Below are 23,806 nucleotides of genomic sequence, written 5' to 3' on the forward strand. Positions count from 1 at the left end.
TGACAAAATTACGAAACTCAGGGAATTATTTATCTATATAAAAATGTAGTAACATCTCTTTATCATTTTTTAAATTACGATAAAACCTTTTTTGAAGGAAAACGTTGAGGTAAATTAAAATTAGATGTAAAAGATCATCCCCATCATTGTGTAGCATATGTGATCGTAAACAAACCATCACAACAACACATGCCGTATTGTTTGCTCGCCTTGACTGAGAGAATAGATCTATGCACGTGTTGCACAGCTCTCAATCAGCAAGGCGAGCAAGGAAGGAATACCGGTACGTACCGTGCATGTTTGAGATGGTTTGTTTGCAGTGACATACAAGCTACACATGTTTTACATGTAATTTTAATTTTAATATGCAAGTGGAGCTTCACGTGGGAGAGCCAATCACGCCTCTCGTACAGACAGTGACGTCATCAAATTCCAGTCAATTCAGAGACCGATGCGAGGCATATTTCGGAGAGGCATTTTAGCGTTTTTAATCGGCGATTTTCACCTCTTGTATTATTTTCGGTATTTTTGAATGACCCACTGATAATCCCCAAATCATTACCTTTCCATTGATATATAATAAGACCACATTCATAATCAATACATTTCTCCTTAAAGGAAAATCCTATATTGGTAAATTATATTGGGCAGAGAGATTTTTTCTATTTTTTTTTAAATTAAAAATCTGTTTATATCATTATTGACACCTAGGTTTGATTGTAGACCAGTTGTCATGGTAACTGAGATCAGAGATTTTATCATACCCTTCAAGTCTAAAGTACGTATACAGTTATACACAACTTATTTGCCCCTCTGGTAATAAAAAGTTGGTACCTAGATGTCAATCTCCATTTCTGAATACATTATACCATACCCTCATGAATATTTAAACAATGATTTAGAGTATATATCATGCATACACATTCAAAATTAGATTTAAAAAATGAATTTCTGTCTGTAATATGTAATTTCACTATCAAATGGCAGGATTATTATAACTCTATTACATGAATGGAATTTTTGCACATATCTGCTCCTAAGCAATCGGCTGACACTATTCCATTGGCTTGTATAAATAACTTTATATGTTAAAATGGATGATCCTTGAAATAAAGAGAGGGCTGGCATCCCCTGCCTGGATCCACCAATGCTCATAATAGTTTCAATGTCTCCTTTACATTGTCAAAATGCATCATCACATCAATAATATTAATTTTGTCATAGCACACATCACTACAAGAACATGTTTATATTGTACCCAATCACAAGAGTATAGAGAATACATGTATCAAATAAAATAAAGTTGCTCTCAGTGAAAGCACAATAAATATTTGGTCATACTGTACCAAGGTGACACAAGCAGTTTTTTTCTCAATCGTCTTTGACTCATATTTTATATTTTGTAAAAAAAAATCAGTAAAACTTCTGCAAAGAATAGTCAAAGGATCTGTATTCCATAAATATGTATAAGTATTTTCTTTCAAAAAAAATTGAAAGCATTGTATACATGAAACAGATAGGCACTTTCTGTACAATATAGATTGGAAATACACATGAAAGGGGCAACTGTGCTTGAGTAAAAAGGGATGGTGGCTTTCCACACAAATATTAAAAATCCAATGAAAAAGACGTGAATTAAGTACCAATAACTACACAAGTGCTTAGGTGAGCATGTATCTGTTCATATCTGCAATTGCATTTGGCTATACTTCTTGTTTTAGTTTACTAGGAGTAGCCTATATGAATACCTTCCTTGGAAATGACTGATACTGCATTGGGGGAAATCGTTTTTCCCCAATGGCTCTCGTTTTTTAAAACAGATTCGTACGAAAAGTGCATTAATGACTAGTAGGCTCTCATATGCATAAAAATATCAATCTTAATATTACTACCATAATATATGTTGACTGAATGCAAACTACATTTTAAAATCACTCACTTAAGAAAATCAAGAAACATGTAACAAGGTGGAAAGCATTCAATTATATAAGAAATGAAAACAAGATAAAGTAAATGTAAAACTCAAACAGTATTGCACTACAAGGACTTTCTAACTTCAAACATGGCAAAACTGTTAATTTAATTCTATATCAAATACAAATTTTAAGTGGTCTACCTGATCTTTAAACTACTAAAAATTACATTTCATTCCTACATGTAGATAATCTGCATAGCTAAATGCAACTACAAATCATCTGCAAATAGTACTGCCACCCTTACCCATAGTCATTTAATTGTTTAAAGAGTGATCATTTGATATATGTGAGCTTTTAAGGTATAGCATTAAAAAGTAGTTATTGGGGTAGTCTAGAGAAGGATAATGATGGAATATTGATAGATAGTAGCTCGGAACAAAAGACGGATTACCAGCATAAACAGCGGTTGGTCTATTTACACTTCCTATCAGTTAAGCCTCTTCTGGTTGAGATCCAGAAGAATACACCAGACAGTGGACTGTACTGTTTCCAGAAGAAGATCCTGTTGGATCAATTAATGACAGGATGTGACTATTGTCTTCCACAAAAACCTATTACTTGATCCCAGCCAAAACACTAATCCATGCTGTAATCTATCATTATTCTCTAACTTTATTATACACTGGCATTCCTACACATAAGGATGGCTGGATCACAACAAAGCATGTGATAGGGTGTCGTGGTCTTATGACACGAGTCTTCCAATCTGGGGGACATTGGTTCAATTCTCAGCCAGGGCATGTTTTCCTTTAGCAAGAAAATTACCCACACTGTGCTACACTCAACCAAATTGAAGTGAATGGGTTACTGGCTAAAAGGAATTCCTCTATTGCTTGATGGCCTACACCTGTATATGGCGGCTCTGCTACAGCCAGGATAATAATATGATACCAAGTGTCAAGAGCAGTAGAGTAGTAACTGTGGTATATAAAAATGGTCCATATTATTACTGTATCATTATCTGAGGATTATTTAGCATCAAAACAATTTCTTTTCCCATGCTATACAAAGATTTTTGTGTATCCAAATGAATACTTTTAAATTGACTATGAATCAGGGAGGTGGTATGTCATAGCATGATAATGACAAACAGAAAACTACAAATCTCATGAATTCCAAAGCCTCAAGGTCCTTTTATCACACTTAAATCACACATAATATTATAATTTTGTAATCCTTCTCTAAAAAAGATCTCAGCTTGCTTTCATATCACTTGCACATTTAGACAAGTGAATAGAATAAAAACACACTAAATACATGTAGTACATTCAGTATGAATATATCCCAATTATCACAAGATAGGCACAAATTATTTGGAAATGTACATTCCCCATTAAATAGTTTCTAAATCACTTCAAAATATCACTCTGATTTTATACACTGCATTTCAGTACGATAGAAATATATTGACAATAAATAGCAGAAAATGATTTAACTATTTACAGAATTTTCACTAGCCTATTTCATTGGACGGCGAGTTGATTAGAATTCCTATTACACATAAATCTTATTTTCAGAATTTAACACAATGAATAACATTAGGGATCTCATAATCATACTGAATATAAATCTCCCGATCTTATAATCAAATGTCTTTAACCCTAAGAAGGCTGACGAAGGGCTCTCTCACTCCTTACTGTTTTGCACAATAAGTTTGAATCGTAAAAAATTTGCAACATCTCCTGACTTTTTCCTTGAAAGTCTTGCACAACATTTGACATCAAATTTGAAAAGCCAAGATATGCAGTTTATCTGCACGTGAAACCAAAAATGACTCAAAAACATAATTTTGTGTAAATTTCAATAAAGGTACAACTGCTTTTAATATAAATTTAGGGAATGCATTATTTTTGTCATTAATAGAAAAAATGTATTGATAAAAAGGTTTTCATTGCTACAAAAGTGTAGCCATATAATATAAAGGTCCAAATGCAAAGAAATTCATAATGAATTCATAAAAGAAAATACACAGGAGATATTCACTGGAACCTCTGAGCAATATGATCTCCTAAAATAGCCAATCCTACTAAGGGTTAACATGTAAAATTTCATTTAGTATGACATTTATTTTTGTTCCATTTTAAGTCTCTATATATCAAATTCATTTGGACTTTGCTGCCAAAGGTACACTAATCTAAGTCAAATGATTCATGGATCTTAATGTGTAACTAAATTGAATTTCTCGATATTCAAATGTCTCTTTCAAGAATGGAAAAAAATCTTAAGATCTAAAAAAAAATAGTATAAGTGTTTCTACTCTCTTTGTAATCAAGCATTTGATGCAGGAAAACTGAAGGCTTAAAATTTTTCTCCCGAAGAAGAATCTATGTTTCAAATTATAGCATTGACATTGTATAAAACCCTCTTCAGATATGAAACTTAAAGAGGGAAAATTAGAGCAAATCAAGAAACTATAATAGTAAATTTGACGACAAAGGCTAATCATTGTGTACCTAAGACCTGCTTGATCAGTGTTCTCAAAGGATGGCACAGATTGTACACTTGGTAACTGCCACCTGTTGAGCTTGTCTCTGCCCTCCTGCACCTCCACCAAGGCTAGCTCTCCCAAGACTACTCTGGGTACGAAGGGACTCCCCTCTGCTTGGGCTACGTAGACTCTGAGGTGTTGTAGAGTCACCTGACCTGGAGTTGTTGGTTGTGATGATCTCAACGGCAGAGTCTTCAATCTTAACGGCTGGTTCCACCTGGATGGGTTTGGTGTAGCGTGTGATTTGATGAATCACATCTTGGTACTTCATCTCCTTATCAGCCTTGACCCCTGACCCTCCATGACCTCCGACCCCTAAAATTTAGACAAAGTCATCACATCAATTTCATTGAATTGTATGTACATGTACACAGTGTAAGCCAACATTTTAGCACACAGATATTTGCATGGTTGGGGCCCATTCAGCACAATAATTCGCTGTTATTTTTGGCATTTTGATTTTTTTTTCATATGCAGCAAAGGCAGTATAATGAAATGGAAAAGAAGTTTCTATCTACTGAGACAGTTCAGAGCATCCAATTTGTCAAGAACATATAATAGGTACATGTATCATGCAGACATGTAAATGCAAGTATCATAAATTAGACAGTCACATTGCGTTGCTCTAGATTTGTAACGTAGTCACAATTTATGCGCATTAAAAAATATCATATAAACGAGACCTTGTTTGTATTACAGTGACAATGTACTCTAATCCAGCTGGCTCAACAAATAAAATGCTGAAATCCTACTTATCTTGAACCTGATTTCTCATTGCATATTGATACATAACAAAGAAAGAGAGACCTTCTTACAAAGACTATTTTTTGCAATGCTTTAGAATCTGACTTACCATCAAAGGTAACATAGATGAGCTGAGATACAATGAGGGCCATACCCCCAGGAGGTGGCCATGGAACCTTCTTAAAGATGATAGGTATGATAGGTTTCTTGAGCTGATCAGCAAGGCTTAACTCTCGATTACAACTCTCTGAGATGATGTAATGAGGCGTGATACAGCACACAAACACCTGTATCAACATGGAAGAAAATATCAAAGTTATACTCTTGCTCATATACTGCTTATTAGTAAAACATTCTTATCAGAAGTCTTTAAGCACAATAACAATAATTACCCTGGCTTTAGCAAAGCTTCAGTGTTATGCGAACTGCGTATGAAGGAATATGTTCCTGCAGGTACTCATTTTACCTCACCTGGGTTGAGTGCGGTACTATGGATCAATTTCTTGCTGAAGGAAATTACCCAATGGCTTGGATTTGATCCCACGACCCTCTGTTTCAGAGTCTGTAGATTAATCCACTGGATCACAATGGACTATATATAATTAATGGTGATAATAAAGATGACTTTCAACAATAATGTAAATGGCACAACAAAGATGACCACCACTCACTGGTAGAGTGCCAACTTCATGAAAAGATTTCGGTTCCATCCCTGGCCACTGGACTATCATAAAAACAGACTAAAACTTTAGGCCAGAATTTAGATCGAAACCGAGTTCAGAAAATGGGCTAAATTTTTTACTAATGAAATATTCACATAAAGGTCACATGCCTATTATCCCTTGTGCATTTTTTTATTCTTTTTAATCATTTCATACATAACGGTATGCTTCAGGTAACAGATTAATACAGTCTCACAGTGATAAATCCAGCCCTTTATGTTGAACATGCATATTAATTTCATTAAATCTAAGTTAACTGTCATCTGCGCCCCCCTATAGTTTCATATTTGCTCTTTGTGCCCTTTCTATTTCAAGATTGTGGACCTGCCACCCAAACATACATACAGTATATATTCATATATTACCTTTGCATTGTGAATGCCTTCATAGATCTTATTATAGAGTTGGTCACCTCCTCCCATCTGACCAATGTCCATCCAGCAAGGAAAACCAGTCCGTTCTAAGTAATCTCTTAAATTCCTCACATCTTCCTGAATATCCCAGTTGTAACTGATGAAGACTGTAGGGGGCGCCTTATTCACATCTACAATGCAGATTCAATATAATACACAGCTCACGTCACACCAAATGAAGACAAATTAATCCAGATTTTTATGATTGCAATATTACATTTCATAATTTAACATAATTTTTCTTGTTGTAAGCTCTTTGGGCTATTCTGGAAAGAGTGAAGTATGTCAGAGCTACCAAATCTCACGCATTATGCGTGAGACTCAAGCATTTTGGACTCTTGTTCATCCCCTCAAATCTCCGTCTCACGCAACTATCACAGCCTATCCCCATATACATTGTACACAATGTCTGTGATCTCACTCAGATTCACAGAAAATCTCACGCACAGCTGGTCTTTGAACTTGGCATCTCTGGTACGTGTAAATAATAATTATGACAATCATTATTATTACTATTATATTAATAATAATAGGTCTCACCAATTTTCTAGAACTAAAACATCAATTGAAGAATAAGGAGAGAATATAACAGGATACCTCACTCATCATGACCATGAAGTACAGTATTTATTCTGTTAGAAGCTGCACACACATTTATGCTTATGAGGGGTATATTCCATTTGGTTGGTTAGTATGGTTACTGTACATGTATCTTTCAAAAATTTCTAAAATGATAAAACCCATGCCTCTTTCTTAGAAGCTTGTTATCAAAGGCAAGTTAAAATTTACAGTAATCCGCACATTAAATGGTATCATGAGTTTTGCCATATATTTCTACCATTTACTGCTTATAAGACTGATGATAAGTTTAATGAAATAGGGCCTGGCATACCTTGACCTTTCTGAATGACCTCTATGACATCATCCCTCTTCATCTGCTCTAGGTACGAGAGAAGCATCTCAACTGATAGAGCTGTATTGCCGCTGGTTTGGAACCAGTCAAGTAGGATGCATAATGCAGGGTTTGGTTCATCCTCAGTAAGCTTCTGTATCTTGGCCTTCTTGTATCCTACATGGTAAAAATACATGAACAGGGTATTTTTTCATACAAGTTGTCTTTTCTTGTCTTTTATCATTTGTGCATCATACTCAGACTAGTGCTTGGAAGAAAATGTGCTCCTGCCCAACCCCTCCTATGCATCTACAAGCCCTGCAAAACTAAGAGCCCCTGAAATTCCCATAGGAACTATGACTACTTTCAATATAACACTACACAAACATGATTTCAGTAGCTCACAAAAAAATAGGCACATGCTAGTTTTTGGAAAGTAATTTCTCCCATTTCAGAAAATAATTTTCTGCAAACGCAATTATGTGATAAATTCAAACATAAACACTATGCCACACACAGATTATTGATTTTCTAAACTCTGTGGCAGAACTTGTGGTGATTCTAGAATAGGTGCCCCCCCCCCCCCCATAGCATTAACTTTGGGGAATTTTAGGGGTGATTTGGGCTGTAATGAGGGCGAAATCACCAGTCATGCTTGCAGATGTTTATTTTCTACAATTATGAATGTTCAATATTCTCTGGTGAAAGCACTCGGTGACATACCAAGCCTATAGGCCAATGAAAGCCAGTCAGCATTCTCTGCTCCTGAGTTAAGTAGTTTAGCTGCTACACGAACCCATGATGGTACATCCTCCTCTTTGATGGTATCTGTTGTACTCACTTTGACTGGCAAGGGGGCTGTGTAGTCAAACAGTGAGAGAAAACACATTGAAAAGTAAAGATGTATTGATTGCAGATTGACTATCAGGAGATCCTCATCTAAATCTTTATTTGAAGTTCTAAATTTAATTAAAACAGCCAAACATTCCCTTTTCTACAAGCAGTTTTTCTTCACCTTAGATAGTCCTTATACTAGAGTGGCTATACCAATTTGTTCTAGCATCAATGCAGTAGTTTATCAAAAAAGACAAAGTCAGGAGACTGAAAAAACGGTCCCATATTTATTCAGGTATAGCAAAGTACAATGATTTTTGGTCTAAGTTTATTGCACCATGGTTAATACTACACATTGTCTTATACTACTTGGACTCGTTTAGTCTACAGCATTTATTTTGTCAACTTATTAAATCATACAATAGGGTCTCACCAGGGAGAGCTGCTTTCTCTGAAGGAAACCACTTCTGAAAGACATTGGTTCTGATCCGTCTTGACTCACACATCACAACTTTCTTAGTAAGGCATTCTTCAAGGTTTAAGAAATGGAGGCAATTGTTCTCTTGGCAAGCTTGTTTCCCATGAGCCAGGCAGCGCCGGTTGCAGGGGCACGCAACAACAAGATGGTAACGTACTCTCTTCATGCACATCTGCCGAAGGTCTGCCAGAGTACTGTCTAAGAAGTGACGAACCTGTGCAGAGATACATGTAATCAATTCAATATCCTGTCTACTACATCAAATCACCTCGGATATAACTACAACACCAATTATTCACTGCACATCCTTGTACTTGGAAGGAATCTTTTTATTATCGATAGTCAATATGGCCAAGTATTTGCTTCATATGCAATAAGGAGAATTTTAAATACTTAAACTTGTGCAACCTGGGCAGCTTGCAATAAAGAAAATGATTGATGATGATAAATACTATTGATCATTATAAGAACAGGGTAAGCATTGTATGTCAAAACCAGGCCTGCCTATTTCATGTGGGCATGCTGTTTGAGTGCACATGTATTAATATACATGCGTAGAGCTATGTAATAAATTTAGCACTATGACACATTTTAGTTGTTACTGCTTTGGCCATGCTGATCTGAAGGTTCATGTTGTCTTTTCTACATTTACTTTTTACAAATGATGAAATAGTTATTCAAGTTTTAATGCTGCCCTATCTAGGCCGGGGGGCCTCGGAGGCCCCCCCTCAACAAATCGCGCGATATTTTCGCCGCGCAAAATTTTTTGACCGCGTATTCATAGTTGATGTCACATGTGAATTTCTGTATTACTTTTTGCTCTGGAAATGTTATTGCAATACAGCTAAACAGAAAGCCTACCTTGGCACATGCTTCCTGGCTGGCCTGCACTCTTTTAGCTACATCTGTTCTCTGATCTTCAGCATCGTATATATCAACACTTAACACCATGACCTGCAAAAAACAACCCAACACTTTATAGCAAAACTTCAACACCATAACCTATAAGAAACAAAAATAGTTTATAGCAACACTTAACATCATAACCTGTAAGAAACAATATTGTATAGAAACACTTAAGGTATGAGAATAAGCAACACAAAACACTACTAGCTATGAGAACAAGCAACATAGATATGCACATATAGGCTTGTGAATTATGATTCATTGAATAAAGACTTTTTGACAGAATGTCATGCATATTTTTCTCAAAAGTGAGCAATTGCTCAAATTCTACTTAAATCATCAGCCGCATAATATTCATTCATAAAATTGAGAGACTTGGGATGTTATTTTATTGGATTCTATCAATTTCATCTTGTGATCATTCATGACCATTCTGTTCAAGTAGATCTATAATACTTACCTTAATTCTGGCTAGCCTAGCAGGTGCCATCTCAAGAAGTGCATCATGTTCAGTATTGAGGAAAAAGCGAGCTTGTCTGAAGAACAGACGAGGCTCCCTACCGCCCTGCTCTTGGCTCCAGCGGACTGCTCGCGTCAAGATGCGATGGAACAAACCATCTTAAAGCACAACAAAATACAATGATCTAATTGACATGGGATTCATTTAAGTTTGACATGTACATCTTTAGCACCTGCAAATTTCACCTCATCAAGTCATATGTGAAGTACTAGAGTGGCAGTTACAATTAATATAAAAGATGGTAGATTAAAGATTTGACATAATTTGTCAGGAATTTAGCTTTATGGATTTATCAAAATATAAATTTAAAAAATAAATTAACATTTCATAAGTATGTGATTGTTAAATCATACAGAACTAAATTTTAAATCTATCAGTTTGTTTCAGGATAGAACTTGCCACTCATAATTCCCTCAGAGTGCAATGTTAAACTAGCACATCAATGATGTGGAGCTCATCCAGCATCTCGCAATGAAATTTAACACAATTTGAATTTCAGCCCAGTTGACAATGTAGTGAATTATATTGGTGACATAAATTGAGGATATAGAATTGAAATTGATGAAGAAATGACATAGAAGCGTTTTTTGTGATCTATGAATAAATTTCATATAAACTAAGCATAAATAACTTTCGAGTCAAAATTTCTTAACTCTGTGTAGAACCTTGGTGAACCTCATGTAGCTCTCAGATGGAACAAAAATAATCAAAATCAATCAACAAATAAATAAGTACTTTTTGTGAGTTTTGAAAATATATGAATAAATTAGCATATTTAATGAATTTCAAAATTCTGTGTTGAAATTTTGTATCACCACCTCGAGCTACCATATAATGCAAACAAAATTGAAATTGATCAACAAATGAAGAAAAAAACATTTTTTGTGATTAATGAATAAATTTTGCATAAATTAGCATAAATAATTTTTCAGACAAAATTTATATACAAGTTTGGTGAACCTCACGCAGCTCTACCCGATGGAAGAAAAAAAATCAAAATCGGTCCACAAATACAGCATGGCACCTTCAAATGCACCAGCAACAGGTGTATTATATGTGAAATACACATTCACGAGGGCGACACTCTCACCAGCAACTCTACCAGCCTTTCTCACCGAACTAAGGGCAACATCACTTGCACTACCACTAATGTTGTATATCTCATCACTTGCAGAGTTTGTAGGGTACAATACGTAGGGGAAACCAAGACCACACTCAAGAAACGATTCTACGGGCACAGATCCACCGTCAACACAGCAAAGCTGGACACTCCAGTTGGCCGCCATTTTAACCATCCCAACCACTTCATCACTGTCATGATGCTACAGGGCATCGAATCTTTAGGTACCCGTCCTGACTCAGTCCGTACTAGCAGAGAGAAGTTCTGGATGAGACGACTTCGCACCATCCAACCTCATGGCCTGAACATCCAAGAGGGGAACGACTGATTTATCCTTCTTATCCACTTTCCATTTGTATACACATATGTTTTTTTTCCTCAGCTCTTTTAGATTAGTTACATTTTAGTTTCTGCCTCTACTTTCCTCCCATATCTCATACAAGCTCAGCTCCTATTTTTCCTCCCTTATTCAGGCGATATAACATTTATTTTATATTTAATTTTTTTTTCTCTCCCTTCACCTCTTAGATTTACCACTTATTTATTTTGCTTTTTTTCATGTTTACTATGTTTAGTGGTTATTTTTTTTCAATACGCCCCCCACCCCCCCCCCCTTTTAGGCAATTTCTTCCATTCCATATATACAGGGTTTTTTTGTTTTTTTTCTACTATATAGTCTTCTGTTTTTTCCCCTCACACCCAGCGGATTACAATATCAGTTACACCATTTGTATATATATTATTTTCATTTAGATATATTTATATACTTTTATACTTACAGATTTATTTTTACACTTACTTTCTTCTCTTAGTTTGTTTTTTGCTCTATCATACATACTTATGTCTTTTGCACATTATCAGTTGTTCCCTTCTCTTTCCCTTTTTCCCCACTCTTATGCACTAGTTTATTTTGCCTTTCTTTGTTACCTGTTTGACCCACCTCTCACTAATTCTCTTGCTATTCATATCTTTCTCATACCCTCTATCACTGTTTTGTTCCAGATCCTGTTTGATGTTGCCTGCCTCATTATCTTAATCCCTCTTGGCTTGAGGTCTTTCTTTGGCCTTACTCACATTAACTTCCCTTTGTGTCTCTGCCTACTCCTTTTCTTTCATGCCCTTCATTGACCTGATTGGTCATCTCTTCTCACTAATGCCCCTTTTGTCTCCTTGTTCCAGTGTTGCTGTTAAATGTCTGTGGTCTATATCATGGTTGTTCCACCTTATATGTTTGTCATTTTGCCTCCAAAGAAGATTCTGCTAGGATCGAAAGCTTAGGCCCCTTTTGACTCTCCCACAAATAAAGAAGAAAAAACATTTTATGTGAATTTTTCAAAATTTGCATAAATTAGCATAAAAATTGTTCTGGTCAAAATTTCAAAATTCTGTGTAGAAGTTTAGTGAACCTCATGAAGCTCTACCAGATGGAAGCAAAAACTTTACAATCGGTCAACAAATAAAGAAGAAGCATTTTTGGTGAATTTTGAAAAATGCACATTAATTAGCATAATTAATAAATTTCAAAATTCTGTGTAGAAGTTTTGAATCCCCTACTTAGTGTTATCATATAAAGCAAACAGAATTGAAATCGGACTTGAAATGGCGAAGAAGTAGCATTTTGAAACTGTGGACGGACGACGGACGCCACGCCACGCCATAAGCCGATTTGGCCCTTTGGGCTGGATGAGCTAAAAAGTACTTATAAATCTCTCCACAGGTAATTGTACAATCTAGGTATGCAATTCATATTCAAAGCATATAAACATAGAAAGATTTTTTTCTTCCATTTTTAACAAAACTTTCATTTCATACTGACCAGGAAGAAAGCCATTGAAAGTAATATAGAAGGCCACAGATGCATTAGTTTCAGCCATTAGATCCTCTTGATCAGGACATTCACGTAATCTTGAAGGCACATAGTAACTTCTCTCAACAGCTTGGGATGGATCATGTAGACTTGGTACCTGAAGACAATAGAAGTAAAAACAAAAGAATACATCTCAACTATATCATACTGCCCAATGTATTTCCATAAAATCAAACTCATAATTCTTGAACACAGAGGGTTCATCACAACTAGCTATGCCTTGTGGAAGTGGTTTACTGTACGGTACACCATTGGTGTACTGTTTGGGAACAATATTTTCCTGAAAACAGTGATAATCAGCAAATGAGGAGCTTATCAGCAAATTATCATTTTCTGACGATTTCTTGAATAATCCAACAACTTAGAGCCTGTTTAAATATCTTTCCCCTTTTCAACAAGACAGAGCCAAAACAGATATTTTCAAACAGACTGAAGGATTGTCTGTGTTTGTGTGTGTCTTGGGGTGTGTTTATTCGACACTTTTTTACCCTAGAATCATGATTCAAATCACGATTCTGCAGAATCACGATTGAGTTTAGTTCAAAGTAGAAATAAACGTCTTTCAAATCACAAACAAGAAACACGGAAAAAGGGGCATTTGGAAAGACGTTTCTGTAGAATCACGAACGAAAAAGGTCGTATAAACGATATCGTGATTTGAATACATACATACATACATACATTTAATATTTATATAGCGCTTTTCCATGTAAACATGCTCAAAGCGCTTTACAGTATCATATTATAATTATGTTGAATATTCTGCTCTCCAAGTGCTAACAATATTAATCAAATGGATATTACAAAGAAAATAAATAGGTCTTTAGTTTGTTTTTGAATAATTGCAGTGAAGGACATGAGCGGATGTTGATAGGGAGATTATTCCAAATACTGGGACCTGTGAAACCTATGCATTGTTGACCTTTCTTGGACTTCATTCTTGGGACTTGTAAAAGAAAAGGGTCTGTTCTAGAACGTAATGAATATTGACTTTGTTGAACTGGGGAAAACAGACATGATATGTATTGTGGTGTTAGGTTATTCATGGACATGTAAACAAGCAATGCAATCTTATATGTAATTCTCTTTCTTACCGGTAACCAATGAAGTTCTTTGAACAAAGGAGACACATGATCATATTTTCTAGCCATTGAAATAATACGAGCTGCACGATTCTGAATTCGTTGTAGTCTATCTAAGTCGGAAACATTAATATTAATCAAAAGAGAATTTGCATTATCCAGACGGCTTAAAACCAGTGAGCGAACTGCATGATGGCAAGTCTCATACGTCAACATTTTCCTGACCCTAGATATATTGTATAAATGAAAATTAAGTGTTTTACATAGGGAATTTATTTGATGAGTCATCGTCAGTGACGAATCAAATTGAACACCTAAAGTTCTGGCAGATTCGGCAGGTTCAATGATAGCATCACCAATTAACAAATGAACACGGTCAGATAAATAGTGCCTAAGTTTTGGAGAAATTATCAAAAGAGACTCTGTTTTTTGTTCATTTAATTAGGAGTGGGCTATACATGGGTCAAAAATACTTTTTTTGTAATTTCAATATGGGAACAGTTTTTTTTTATTCCTTGTAATGTATCTCAACATGAAATGACAATATTTTTTGTCTCGGGTCCGAGAAAAAAGTGTGCCGGGCCAAAATCCAAAATGGCCGCCAAAACCACCCAAAATCACAGTTTTGGCCACAACTTCTTTATTTGGTGGTCTTTTTCTTTGGTTTTGGTGTCTATTCATATGTATTTGGGAGCAGGCAATTTGTTTTTCCTATAATTAGTACTTTTAAGCCATTATTTGTAGAGTTAAAAGGTAATTATACCTAAATTTTTCAATTTTTATAGCCTTTTTTCAGCCAATAAGTAGATTTTATCGTCCTGGGTTCTTGGATATTAAATGGTACGAGGTCAACAATAGCAAGCAGCTTCATAGAGCTATATCACTTTTATTCCTCTACTATGGGTTTTACGGATATTTGTGAAATATATCTAAAATAAAAAAAATGTTAATTATCCATAGGGGCTATACAGTATACAATGTACTGTACATATTGCACTGCATAAGTGCATTGGCCACCATGACAAGGCATGATAAACTATAGTGTTATACATGTAGAAATGAGCTCTTAGGTTTAGAATTAGATGCATTAGAAATTGAAGATATATTTTGTCTCAGAAACTGAGGACATGTTTTGTCAAATACATTCAGGGGGCGGAGAAAGGTAATTAACCCCACATCATGGCATTTACACTGTAGATATTCTGGGCCCCGTGCATAAAAATTTACCATTATGTTAACTTAATGGTAACTTACATGGAATCCTTGGCTCTGATTGGCTGTTGATCAACGTTACCATGATTATATAGTTACCTGACCCCATAAACATAGGCCAGTTAGACACCACAACCAGGTAAAAAAGCCTCCACATAAAGAAGATATGGCTACATATGTAGCTATGTGATGTACGTATATGATATGTGATATTTTATGTGCAATTTACGTTGCTGGTTTCATCATGTACATCAGCTGACAAGCAATCAAATTCACTATTCCCAATCTAATTTTAAACCTTAAGAGCTTACAATGTACTTCTATGACACTATAGTTTATATACAGGCCTTGTCATATGTCATGGTGGCCAGTGGCAGTGTAGTATGTACAGTAACATTACATTGTATATATATACTGTATTGCCCCTATTGATAATTAACATTTTTTATTTAATAAGATATATTTCACAAATATCCGTAAAACCCATAGTAGAGGAATATAAAGCAATATAGCTCTATGAAGCTGCTTGCTATTGTTGACCTCGTACCATCTAATATCCAAGAACTCCAGGATGATAAAACCTACATTTGGCTGAAAAAAGGCTATAAAAATTGGAAAATTTAGGTATAATTACCTTTTAACTCTACAAATAATGGTTTACAAGTGCTAATTATAGAAAAAACAAATTGCCTTTCCCCTAAAACATATGAATAGACACCAAAACCAGAGAAAAAGACCACCAAATAAAGAAGTTGTGGCCAAAACTTTGATTTTGGGGGGTTTGGGCGGCCATTTTGGATTTAGGCCCGGCACACTTTTTTGTCGGACCCGAGAAAAAAAATATTGTCATTTCATGTTGAGATAAGGTAAAAGGAACACAAAAAAACTGTTCCCACAGTAAAACAAAAAATCACCTATTTATAGCCCACTCCTAATTTAATAGTAACTTATTTCTTATCATCCATTCATTAATTTCCTGAACACATTTCTCAATCAAGGAAATGGCATTGCGAAAACTAGTTTGAGATTTGGGATCAAAAGAATAGTATAACTGAACATCATCAGCATATAAATGAAATTCAACACCATTGTTCCTCAGAATGTCCCCAAGTGGTCGTAAATACAAAGTAAAAAGCAGAGGCCCCAGTACAGAACCCTGCGGAACACCGTATTGCAAATTAACTGTATGAGATAAATGGTTACCAATTGATACTCTAAAAGAGCGGCCATCTAAATATGACTGAAACCAATTAAGTACTGTACCGGACAAAAAGAAGTCAGATTGCAATCGACGCAACAACACAGTGTGATCAATGGTGTCAAAGGCCGACTTCAGGTCAAGCATGACCGGTGTTAATCATCGCATTTTGTCTTATAGATTGAAAGAAATAGGTCTAAGTGGTATAGTTTTAAGGTGGTTTGAGTCTTATCTTTGTCATAGATCACAAGAAGTTTGTATACATGATGCTCACTCTTCCTCAGTAAGTATAGATTTTTCGGTCCCGCAGGGATCTGTTCTCGGTCCGCAACTTTTTAATATTTACACACTACCCATTCAATATATTGTACAGAGACATGGTGTCAGTTATCATATGTATGCGGATGACCTACAACTTTATTTCACTTGCAGACCAGTTCAAACGGAAATAGATGAAAATGTACAAAAACTGGAAAACTGTATAGCTGATATAAGGAACTGGATGATTGAGAGTCACTTGAAACTAAATGATGCAAAGACAGAATTCATTTTATTTGGTAACAGAATACAGCTTAGTAAAGTTCATATATCTCATGTCCAAGTTGGCTCTGCCCGTGTAACTTCTGTACATCAGGCTAAGAATCTTGGAGTACTATTTGATTCTGCCATGTCATTTGAGTCTCACGTTTCGAATTGTGTGAAATTAGCTAATTGTAATCTTCGAAATATCCGTACAATTAGACAATATCTCTCACCTCAATCCACCCAACAGTTGGTACATGCTTTCGTTACCTCACATCTTGACAATTGCAATTCTTTACTCTTTCGTTTACCCGCCAACCAAGTTAACAGACTGCAAAAAGTCCAAAATACTGCTGCTCGCCTTGTGACCAAATCAAGAAGATCCTCACGTATCACTCCTATCCTAAAATCCCTCCACTGGCTCCCTGTTCAACAGCGTGTAATCTACAAAATTCTCCTCTTAACCTATCGTGCACAAAATAATCTAGCTCCTGATTACATTTCATCGCTTCTGTTAACCCATTGCTCAGGTCGTTCTGGTTTGCGTTCTTCAAATAATGTAAGGCTCAAAGAAATACGTACTAAACGAAGTTGGGGGGATAGAGCATTTTCATCTGCTGCACCTTTTTTGTGGAATAGGTTACCGCTATCTATTCAGACAGCTAATACTCTTTCTACATTTAAGGCAGCACTTAAAACTCACCTGATGCTTAATGCATACTGCTAAATCATACCAGCAGTTTACAGTCTAGTTCTTATTCTTATGTTTAGTTTGTTAATTTTTCTTTTGTTATTTGTTATTTGTATGCGCCTTGAGCATCTCTTAGAGATGGATATGTTGCGCTTTATAAATATTGTTATTATTATTATTATTATTATAATAACACCTTGACGGTTGTCCATTGCTAACAACAAATCATGCTTGACCCGAAGTAAAGCCGATTCTGTACTGTGATTTGCTTTATAAGCAGATTGTAACCTTTCATGCAGACCACAACGATCCAGATGCGCCACCAATTGTCGCGACACAACTGTCTCAAGAACCTTTGACAGAAATGCGAGATTTGAGACAGGCCTATAGTTCCCTAACTCAAAAGAATCTAAGCCGGATTTCTTGAGACAGGGTGACACAATAGCTTCTTTGAACTTGTCAGGGAACACACCACTTCTTAGAGAAGAATTTATCAGTATCACAATACTGGGTACAAATACATCAATGTTTTCTTTAAGTAGCCATGTTGGTAATGGGTCTAAAGAACAGCACTTGTTTGCTGATTTAGCAATAATTTTTTTGACATCAGATGAAGAAACATCAACAAACATAGATAACCCATTTTCATATTGATGTTCCTCCATTGCCTGAACCAAACTACAGTTGATAGGAGTTTGAAGACTACGCTCCTTATCATCCAGAACAGTCCGTATCTTAGAAATTTTATCGTCAAAGAACTTAGAAAAACGGTTTGCTAACTCAAGCTGATCATTACTGTAAGGAAGGATCTTTCTTGATGATCCAAGAAGTGAGTGTATTGTAGCATACATGGTTTTACAATTAGCTTCAAGGAGCAGATTAGTGAAATAACTACTCCTTGATCTAATTATAGCATTATTCAATTCATTCTTTGCAAAGAGAAAAAGATTGCGATCAGTCCCTAGACATGACTGTCGCCATCTCCTCTCAGACTTTCTTTTCTTTCTCTTAAGCAAGTGGATATCTTCATCATACCATGCTCCACATGGTCTATCCTTTCTCATCCGAACTGAAACTGGACAGTATCGATCAAGAACACTGCAGACAGTCTGATTGAAGATATCAACCTGCTCATGAACATCATTTAATTGTGATATAGTTTGAAGGCCCAATTCAAGATCTTTACTAAAACACTCTTGATCAATGCAGCGATAATTCCTTGATGTGATTGCAGTTGTATTCGCATGCACCTTCTCTAAATCAAGAGTACAACTTACAACAAAGTGATCTGATAAGGTTTTGTCAAGAACCATACAGTTATGAACCATGTTATCAATACAACGAGAAATAACTAAGTCCAGTGTATGTCCTTTGTCGTGGGTTGGAACTAAGATGTGTTGTTGGAATCCCGATGCACTGATGAAATCAAGAAATTGCCGACTTACAGGAAGATCTGGTTGATCAACATGGATATTGAAGTCGCCAACGATGATGGTGCGACCACTTAGCATGGCACACTTCCCGAAGAACTCATCAATTTCATCAAGAAAAGCTTTTGTAGTAAAGCCATTCACTGCAGATGGAGGTGGTCTGTATATCACAAACAAGTGAAGTCCCTTACCCTCAACAACCACATGTGCTGACTCAAACGTTACAGATGGAAAGTCTGGTTTCATCAATCTCAAATTAAGCTGCGTCTTATACAGGATCCCGATGCCTCCGTGTGGGTCAGTGTCACGCGGAATGTTCAAGAAGGAGTATCCGGACGGCTTAATTTCCTGAATGATTGCTGGGTCATCCTCAGACAACCAAGTCTCTGTGATGGCTAATATATCCATATCTTCATCAATAGCATAGTCATAGATTTCAAACGATTTGTTGCGAACAGATCGAGAGTTCATGAGATGTAAAGACAATCGAGAACTTGTATCAACTGATTTGATGAACTGAAGATTGTTCATGTTGACTCCTCTCTGGCCATGGTGAGTCCCATGACACGTCTGCCATGCTGACACTCTTTCGATGAACCGCTGTTTTCTCTGTCCACCCCTTATCCCACGTTGTCTCGCTTTGATGCCTAAGTCCTTAACTGTTCTCCATGTATGTTCATCAACCAACTTCCTATTCCTCGGAGTCCTGTAGATAAGTCTACTAAGATCATGTTCAATTCTCGCGAGAGGTAGATGCGACCAGGAAGGATTAGACAGTAGGAGAAAGGACCTATCATATTTGATGCGCTGTCTCTGCTGATCAATGCTAGAGGCATTTATGATTCTATGACGTCATTGTGTCGTGCTTCTTCCGGGTTCGACTCAAAGGCGCGCGCTGTGTTTCGTGCAGGTTAATTTTCGTGTAGCAGTATTGCCAGTGTACTACGCGTACCGGTATATGCCAATTGTCACGTGCATTTAGGAATTATCATTCTGTGTATTGTACCCCCGGGTTGTACTGTAGCGTCATTTGTATATTTCATTGTTTTCATCAAAAGGCACAAATTGGACTGACGACGAACTCAGGGCTCTGCTTGTGCTTTGGGCTCAGCCTGAAGCACAAGCATCCCTTACCGGGATTCACAGAAATAAGACGATCTACGAGTCCCTTTCAGCGGCGCTTGCGAGGGAGGGATTTCAACGGAGATGTGGCACCGCCTGTCGAGACAAAATTAACAGAATTCGTGCCCAGTACTACGGCTACCGAACACCATTTTCGATGAACCGACAAGATTTAATACAAGTAAACAAAAACAATACGAGGTACAATACACAGAATTCTGGAAGTAAAAGATTTATTTTTCGGAAGCCGAGTAAACGTTGCACTTGCACAAACGATCGCGCGTTAGCTCCGGCGGCAGCAAAAATCTAGCAGCCGACGTGAAGTTAGAAACACGCGCGAAAATGTTGACCTATACTTTCTGGGTCAAACTGCGCACTGTGATGCGCACTGGATCGGCCCGAATTCAGGGAGAAACAGCGTTAGAAAGATGGTCGTATAAACGCTGATTCTGTCGGATCGTGATTCATGTTGCTGATTTGAATCATGATTCAAATCGTGATTCAAATCATGATTCTGGGTTGAGGTCGCATAAACGCAGCCTCGGTACTTTACAGATCTGTGTCAAACAGTATACAAATATTGCACGAGTGTGCAAGTTGAATAGACTGTTTCAACTTGCAACTAATGTAATATTCGAAACGTAGCACGAATACAACATTGAAAATTTGTTTTATACAACACCGAAAGCTTACACTTAAGACTAGATCTAGATAGGCTAGATCTAAACAGGTCTAGTCTATGACTAACGCGCGTTAGATCTTATTTTGCTTACAATGTTGTCTTTTGTACGTCAGTAGATTTACTCCAGTAATCCCAAGAGAGTCAAGTACTTTCAACATAGATCCATGAAGTCATAGATCCATGAAGTCCAATTTGTGAATGAATGAGATCCAGAAGGATATCAAGAAGGTAAGCAGCCGTACCCTTGGAATAATTTGCTTAGCAACGTACGTACGTGCATTGTGTTCAGCTTAAAAACGTGTGTGCGCAGTGCTACTTACATCGGTCAGAGATACGAAAACGTGATTACGCGTGTATACCGTTAATTCACTAAACGAGTACGGGGCATGTCCATGCGTTCAGTGTGCCCAGGGATCTTGCGGTGCTGGCTCATTTACTTCAGCGTGCTATAGTCGACTATAGCACGGCTAGCATATCTTAGCGTGCTATAGCTGATTCCTCTGAATGTCATGTGACACGCTTTCATCCAATCAGCTGTCAAGGATCTATCCATGTGTTGTACAAATATGATTATCTACATCTTGGACTGACCTCTAGAATTATTTCCAAGATATGAATGCTCAGGGGCACAAGGGCCATGGCTGGATTTTAAACCACTAACTTTCATATGTGTATCGACAAGAAAAATGATGGACCTGACCTCATATCATCTGACCTTTTTACCCCTAGATGACCTTTGACCCCATCATCCTCATGGACACACATGTGGTATTATCCAATGATCTTATATACCAAGTAGGAACATAATTTATGTAAATGTAGAAATAAACAAAATGAGAGCTGGTTGAAAAAGAGCGAACAGTTTTGTAACAGACTAACAGACCTACAGGAACAGTGATCACTAGGTCTCTGCAGAACTTTGTTCAAACAACAAACAAAAATGCTATAGAGTGAGTGTAGATGAGGAGAATTGCATATGACCAGACAGTATCCAAAAGTATTAAAAGGCCAAACAATACACACTTTTCTTCATCACAAACCCATTTCAGATTTCAGTTTTCCTGAATCCCAGACATCTTCTAGTGAAGAGCACAGACCCTTTAACTCTTAAAGGCTGGGCCATGAACCTTTAGGAAACAATGCAATGATTGTCTGAGCGTGAAATGCGAAGTTCGCACGGCACTGAGGGTGTATTGGTGTGAAGTAAACGTGGAAAGGGTTGAAAATAAAATGGTTGTTATAATCAGAATTTCTCAAGATGATTTGCCCATTAATAGTTAATATAGGCCATCAATGGCACATTATCTGCAGCCTACCTCATTTGTGGTCTGCCGTTCGCATAACAGATCAAACTTTTCCATGAGACCCACCAGGACTTGCTTCTGGTCTATCACATCATGCCACATATGGTCCAGAAGTTGGTCTTGTAGAATACCATACTCATCAAGCTTAGTCCAAGCATCCAGCAGTAACTAAACAAGAATAAAGAACATAAAATAAACTATTTAAATCTGCAAGGAGAAATACAATGATTACAAAGTTGAAGTTGATGGGTCATATTAATTGTAGAAAAGGCTGAGGCTCGAATTCTGAAGTCAAGTTTAACTTAGACCATGGTCTAACTCTGTGCTAAAATTATGGGAAGCAATAATTGTCAAAATTGTCATTAAGTTGTATGTTTCTTATGTTTACTTTGCTCTTTCCTGATTCAATGATGGTGAAGACAATCATCTATTTATACTTCCTAGTACAATTATGAATGATTTGAGAGCCAAATGAGCTGAAATATGATGCCTCTACTGTTAGTGATTTATGTGACAATTGGCTATCCATACTTAAACCACAACTTTAACCCCAAATAGACTGGGCTATTTCAACGCCTAAGAAGACGGGGGGGGGGGGCTGATTCAGCCCCCCCTTATGATCTCGGCCGTCGATCGCGCGATCGCGACGAAAATTGGCACACGCGTTACCCATGGCATTATCTACAAAACTATAACATCAAATTCTGCAAAAAATCTCATGTCTCATTAATTATGCTAATTTATGCGTAAAATAATAAGTTTGCTGTAATTAATAAAATAATGCCCCTGAAATGCTAATTTTTGTTTCACATACTCCAGATAGGCATCTGAACAAATTGATATAAAAAAATTCAAAATCACATTTATTTTCTTATGTATTCTATTGTTTTCTAAATTTCTTATGTATTTCTTTGTTTTTCGACTTTTTGTTTTTTATTGTTTTTTCAATGGAAATTGTCGGGGACTTTATTTTGACCATAAACAAGATAAAATTAATTGATTTTAAGCAGTAAAAGGAAAAATAATGATACATTTATGAATTTTGGCAAAGAACAATATTTGCATTGGATTTGTACACAAATTCAGGTTTTTGAGTAATTTTGGGTCTGCATGCACTTACGAAATGTTGCGTAATTTTGGAACCGCGTACCCGGGGGTCACAATTTTGGTCTCAAAAGTTGCGCGAGACTTGAAAGTAAAAAGTCGGCGAGCGACGCGGTCAAAAAATTTTGCGCGGCGGATTTATTGCGAAAAATGTTGAGGGGGGCTGAATCAGCCCCCCAGTCTTTTTAGGGTTAAACCTGCGTCTAAGTTAAACCTGACTTCAGAATACGGCCCTTGAGTTTTGGTTTGATAGGGAGAAGAAAAAAATAGGAGTAAGATAAATCTTTGGATGGAGAGTCTACAGAAAAGAACCAGCATAAATAAACATAGCATAACCCAAAAAGGGAAGGGAACATTATGGGCCCCTATCAACATTCTTCACGATAAAGCTGTAATGTGAGGGAATATTAGGGTTATGGTTTAAATGGAAAATGAAGTAAATCCTCCAAAAGTATACCGATACCAATACAGTAATCATTTATCGTTATAATACTTAATC

The 23,806-nt window shown here is 36.6% G+C and overlaps 1 protein-coding gene across 2 annotated transcripts in view; it reads right to left on the reverse strand.

The window, feature by feature from the left end:
* Positions 1 to 634: 634 nt before the first annotated feature.
* LOC121424534 overlaps positions 635 to 23,806 on the reverse strand; it is a 43,702-nt gene continuing 20,530 nt past the window's right edge. For both annotated transcript variants that reach the window (XM_041620250.1, XM_041620251.1), the window contains 10 exons: positions 22,216 to 22,371; positions 12,910 to 13,057; positions 9,914 to 10,071; positions 9,409 to 9,501; positions 8,503 to 8,761; positions 7,959 to 8,093; positions 7,236 to 7,412; positions 6,296 to 6,474; positions 5,318 to 5,495; positions 635 to 4,779 (listed from right to left, as the gene is read on the reverse strand). In XM_041620250.1, the coding sequence (XP_041476184.1) occupies positions 4,454 to 4,779; positions 5,318 to 5,495; positions 6,296 to 6,474; positions 7,236 to 7,412; positions 7,959 to 8,093; positions 8,503 to 8,761; positions 9,409 to 9,501; positions 9,914 to 10,071; positions 12,910 to 13,057; positions 22,216 to 22,371 (1,809 nt within the window). In that variant the 3' untranslated portion in view covers positions 635 to 4,453. The remainder of the gene's footprint in view (positions 4,780 to 5,317; positions 5,496 to 6,295; positions 6,475 to 7,235; positions 7,413 to 7,958; positions 8,094 to 8,502; positions 8,762 to 9,408; positions 9,502 to 9,913; positions 10,072 to 12,909; positions 13,058 to 22,215; positions 22,372 to 23,806) is intronic.

Source organism: Lytechinus variegatus, chromosome 11 (assembly GCF_018143015.1).
Source record: "Lytechinus variegatus isolate NC3 chromosome 11, Lvar_3.0, whole genome shotgun sequence".
Classification (NCBI taxonomy): domain Eukaryota; kingdom Metazoa; phylum Echinodermata; class Echinoidea; order Temnopleuroida; family Toxopneustidae; genus Lytechinus; species Lytechinus variegatus.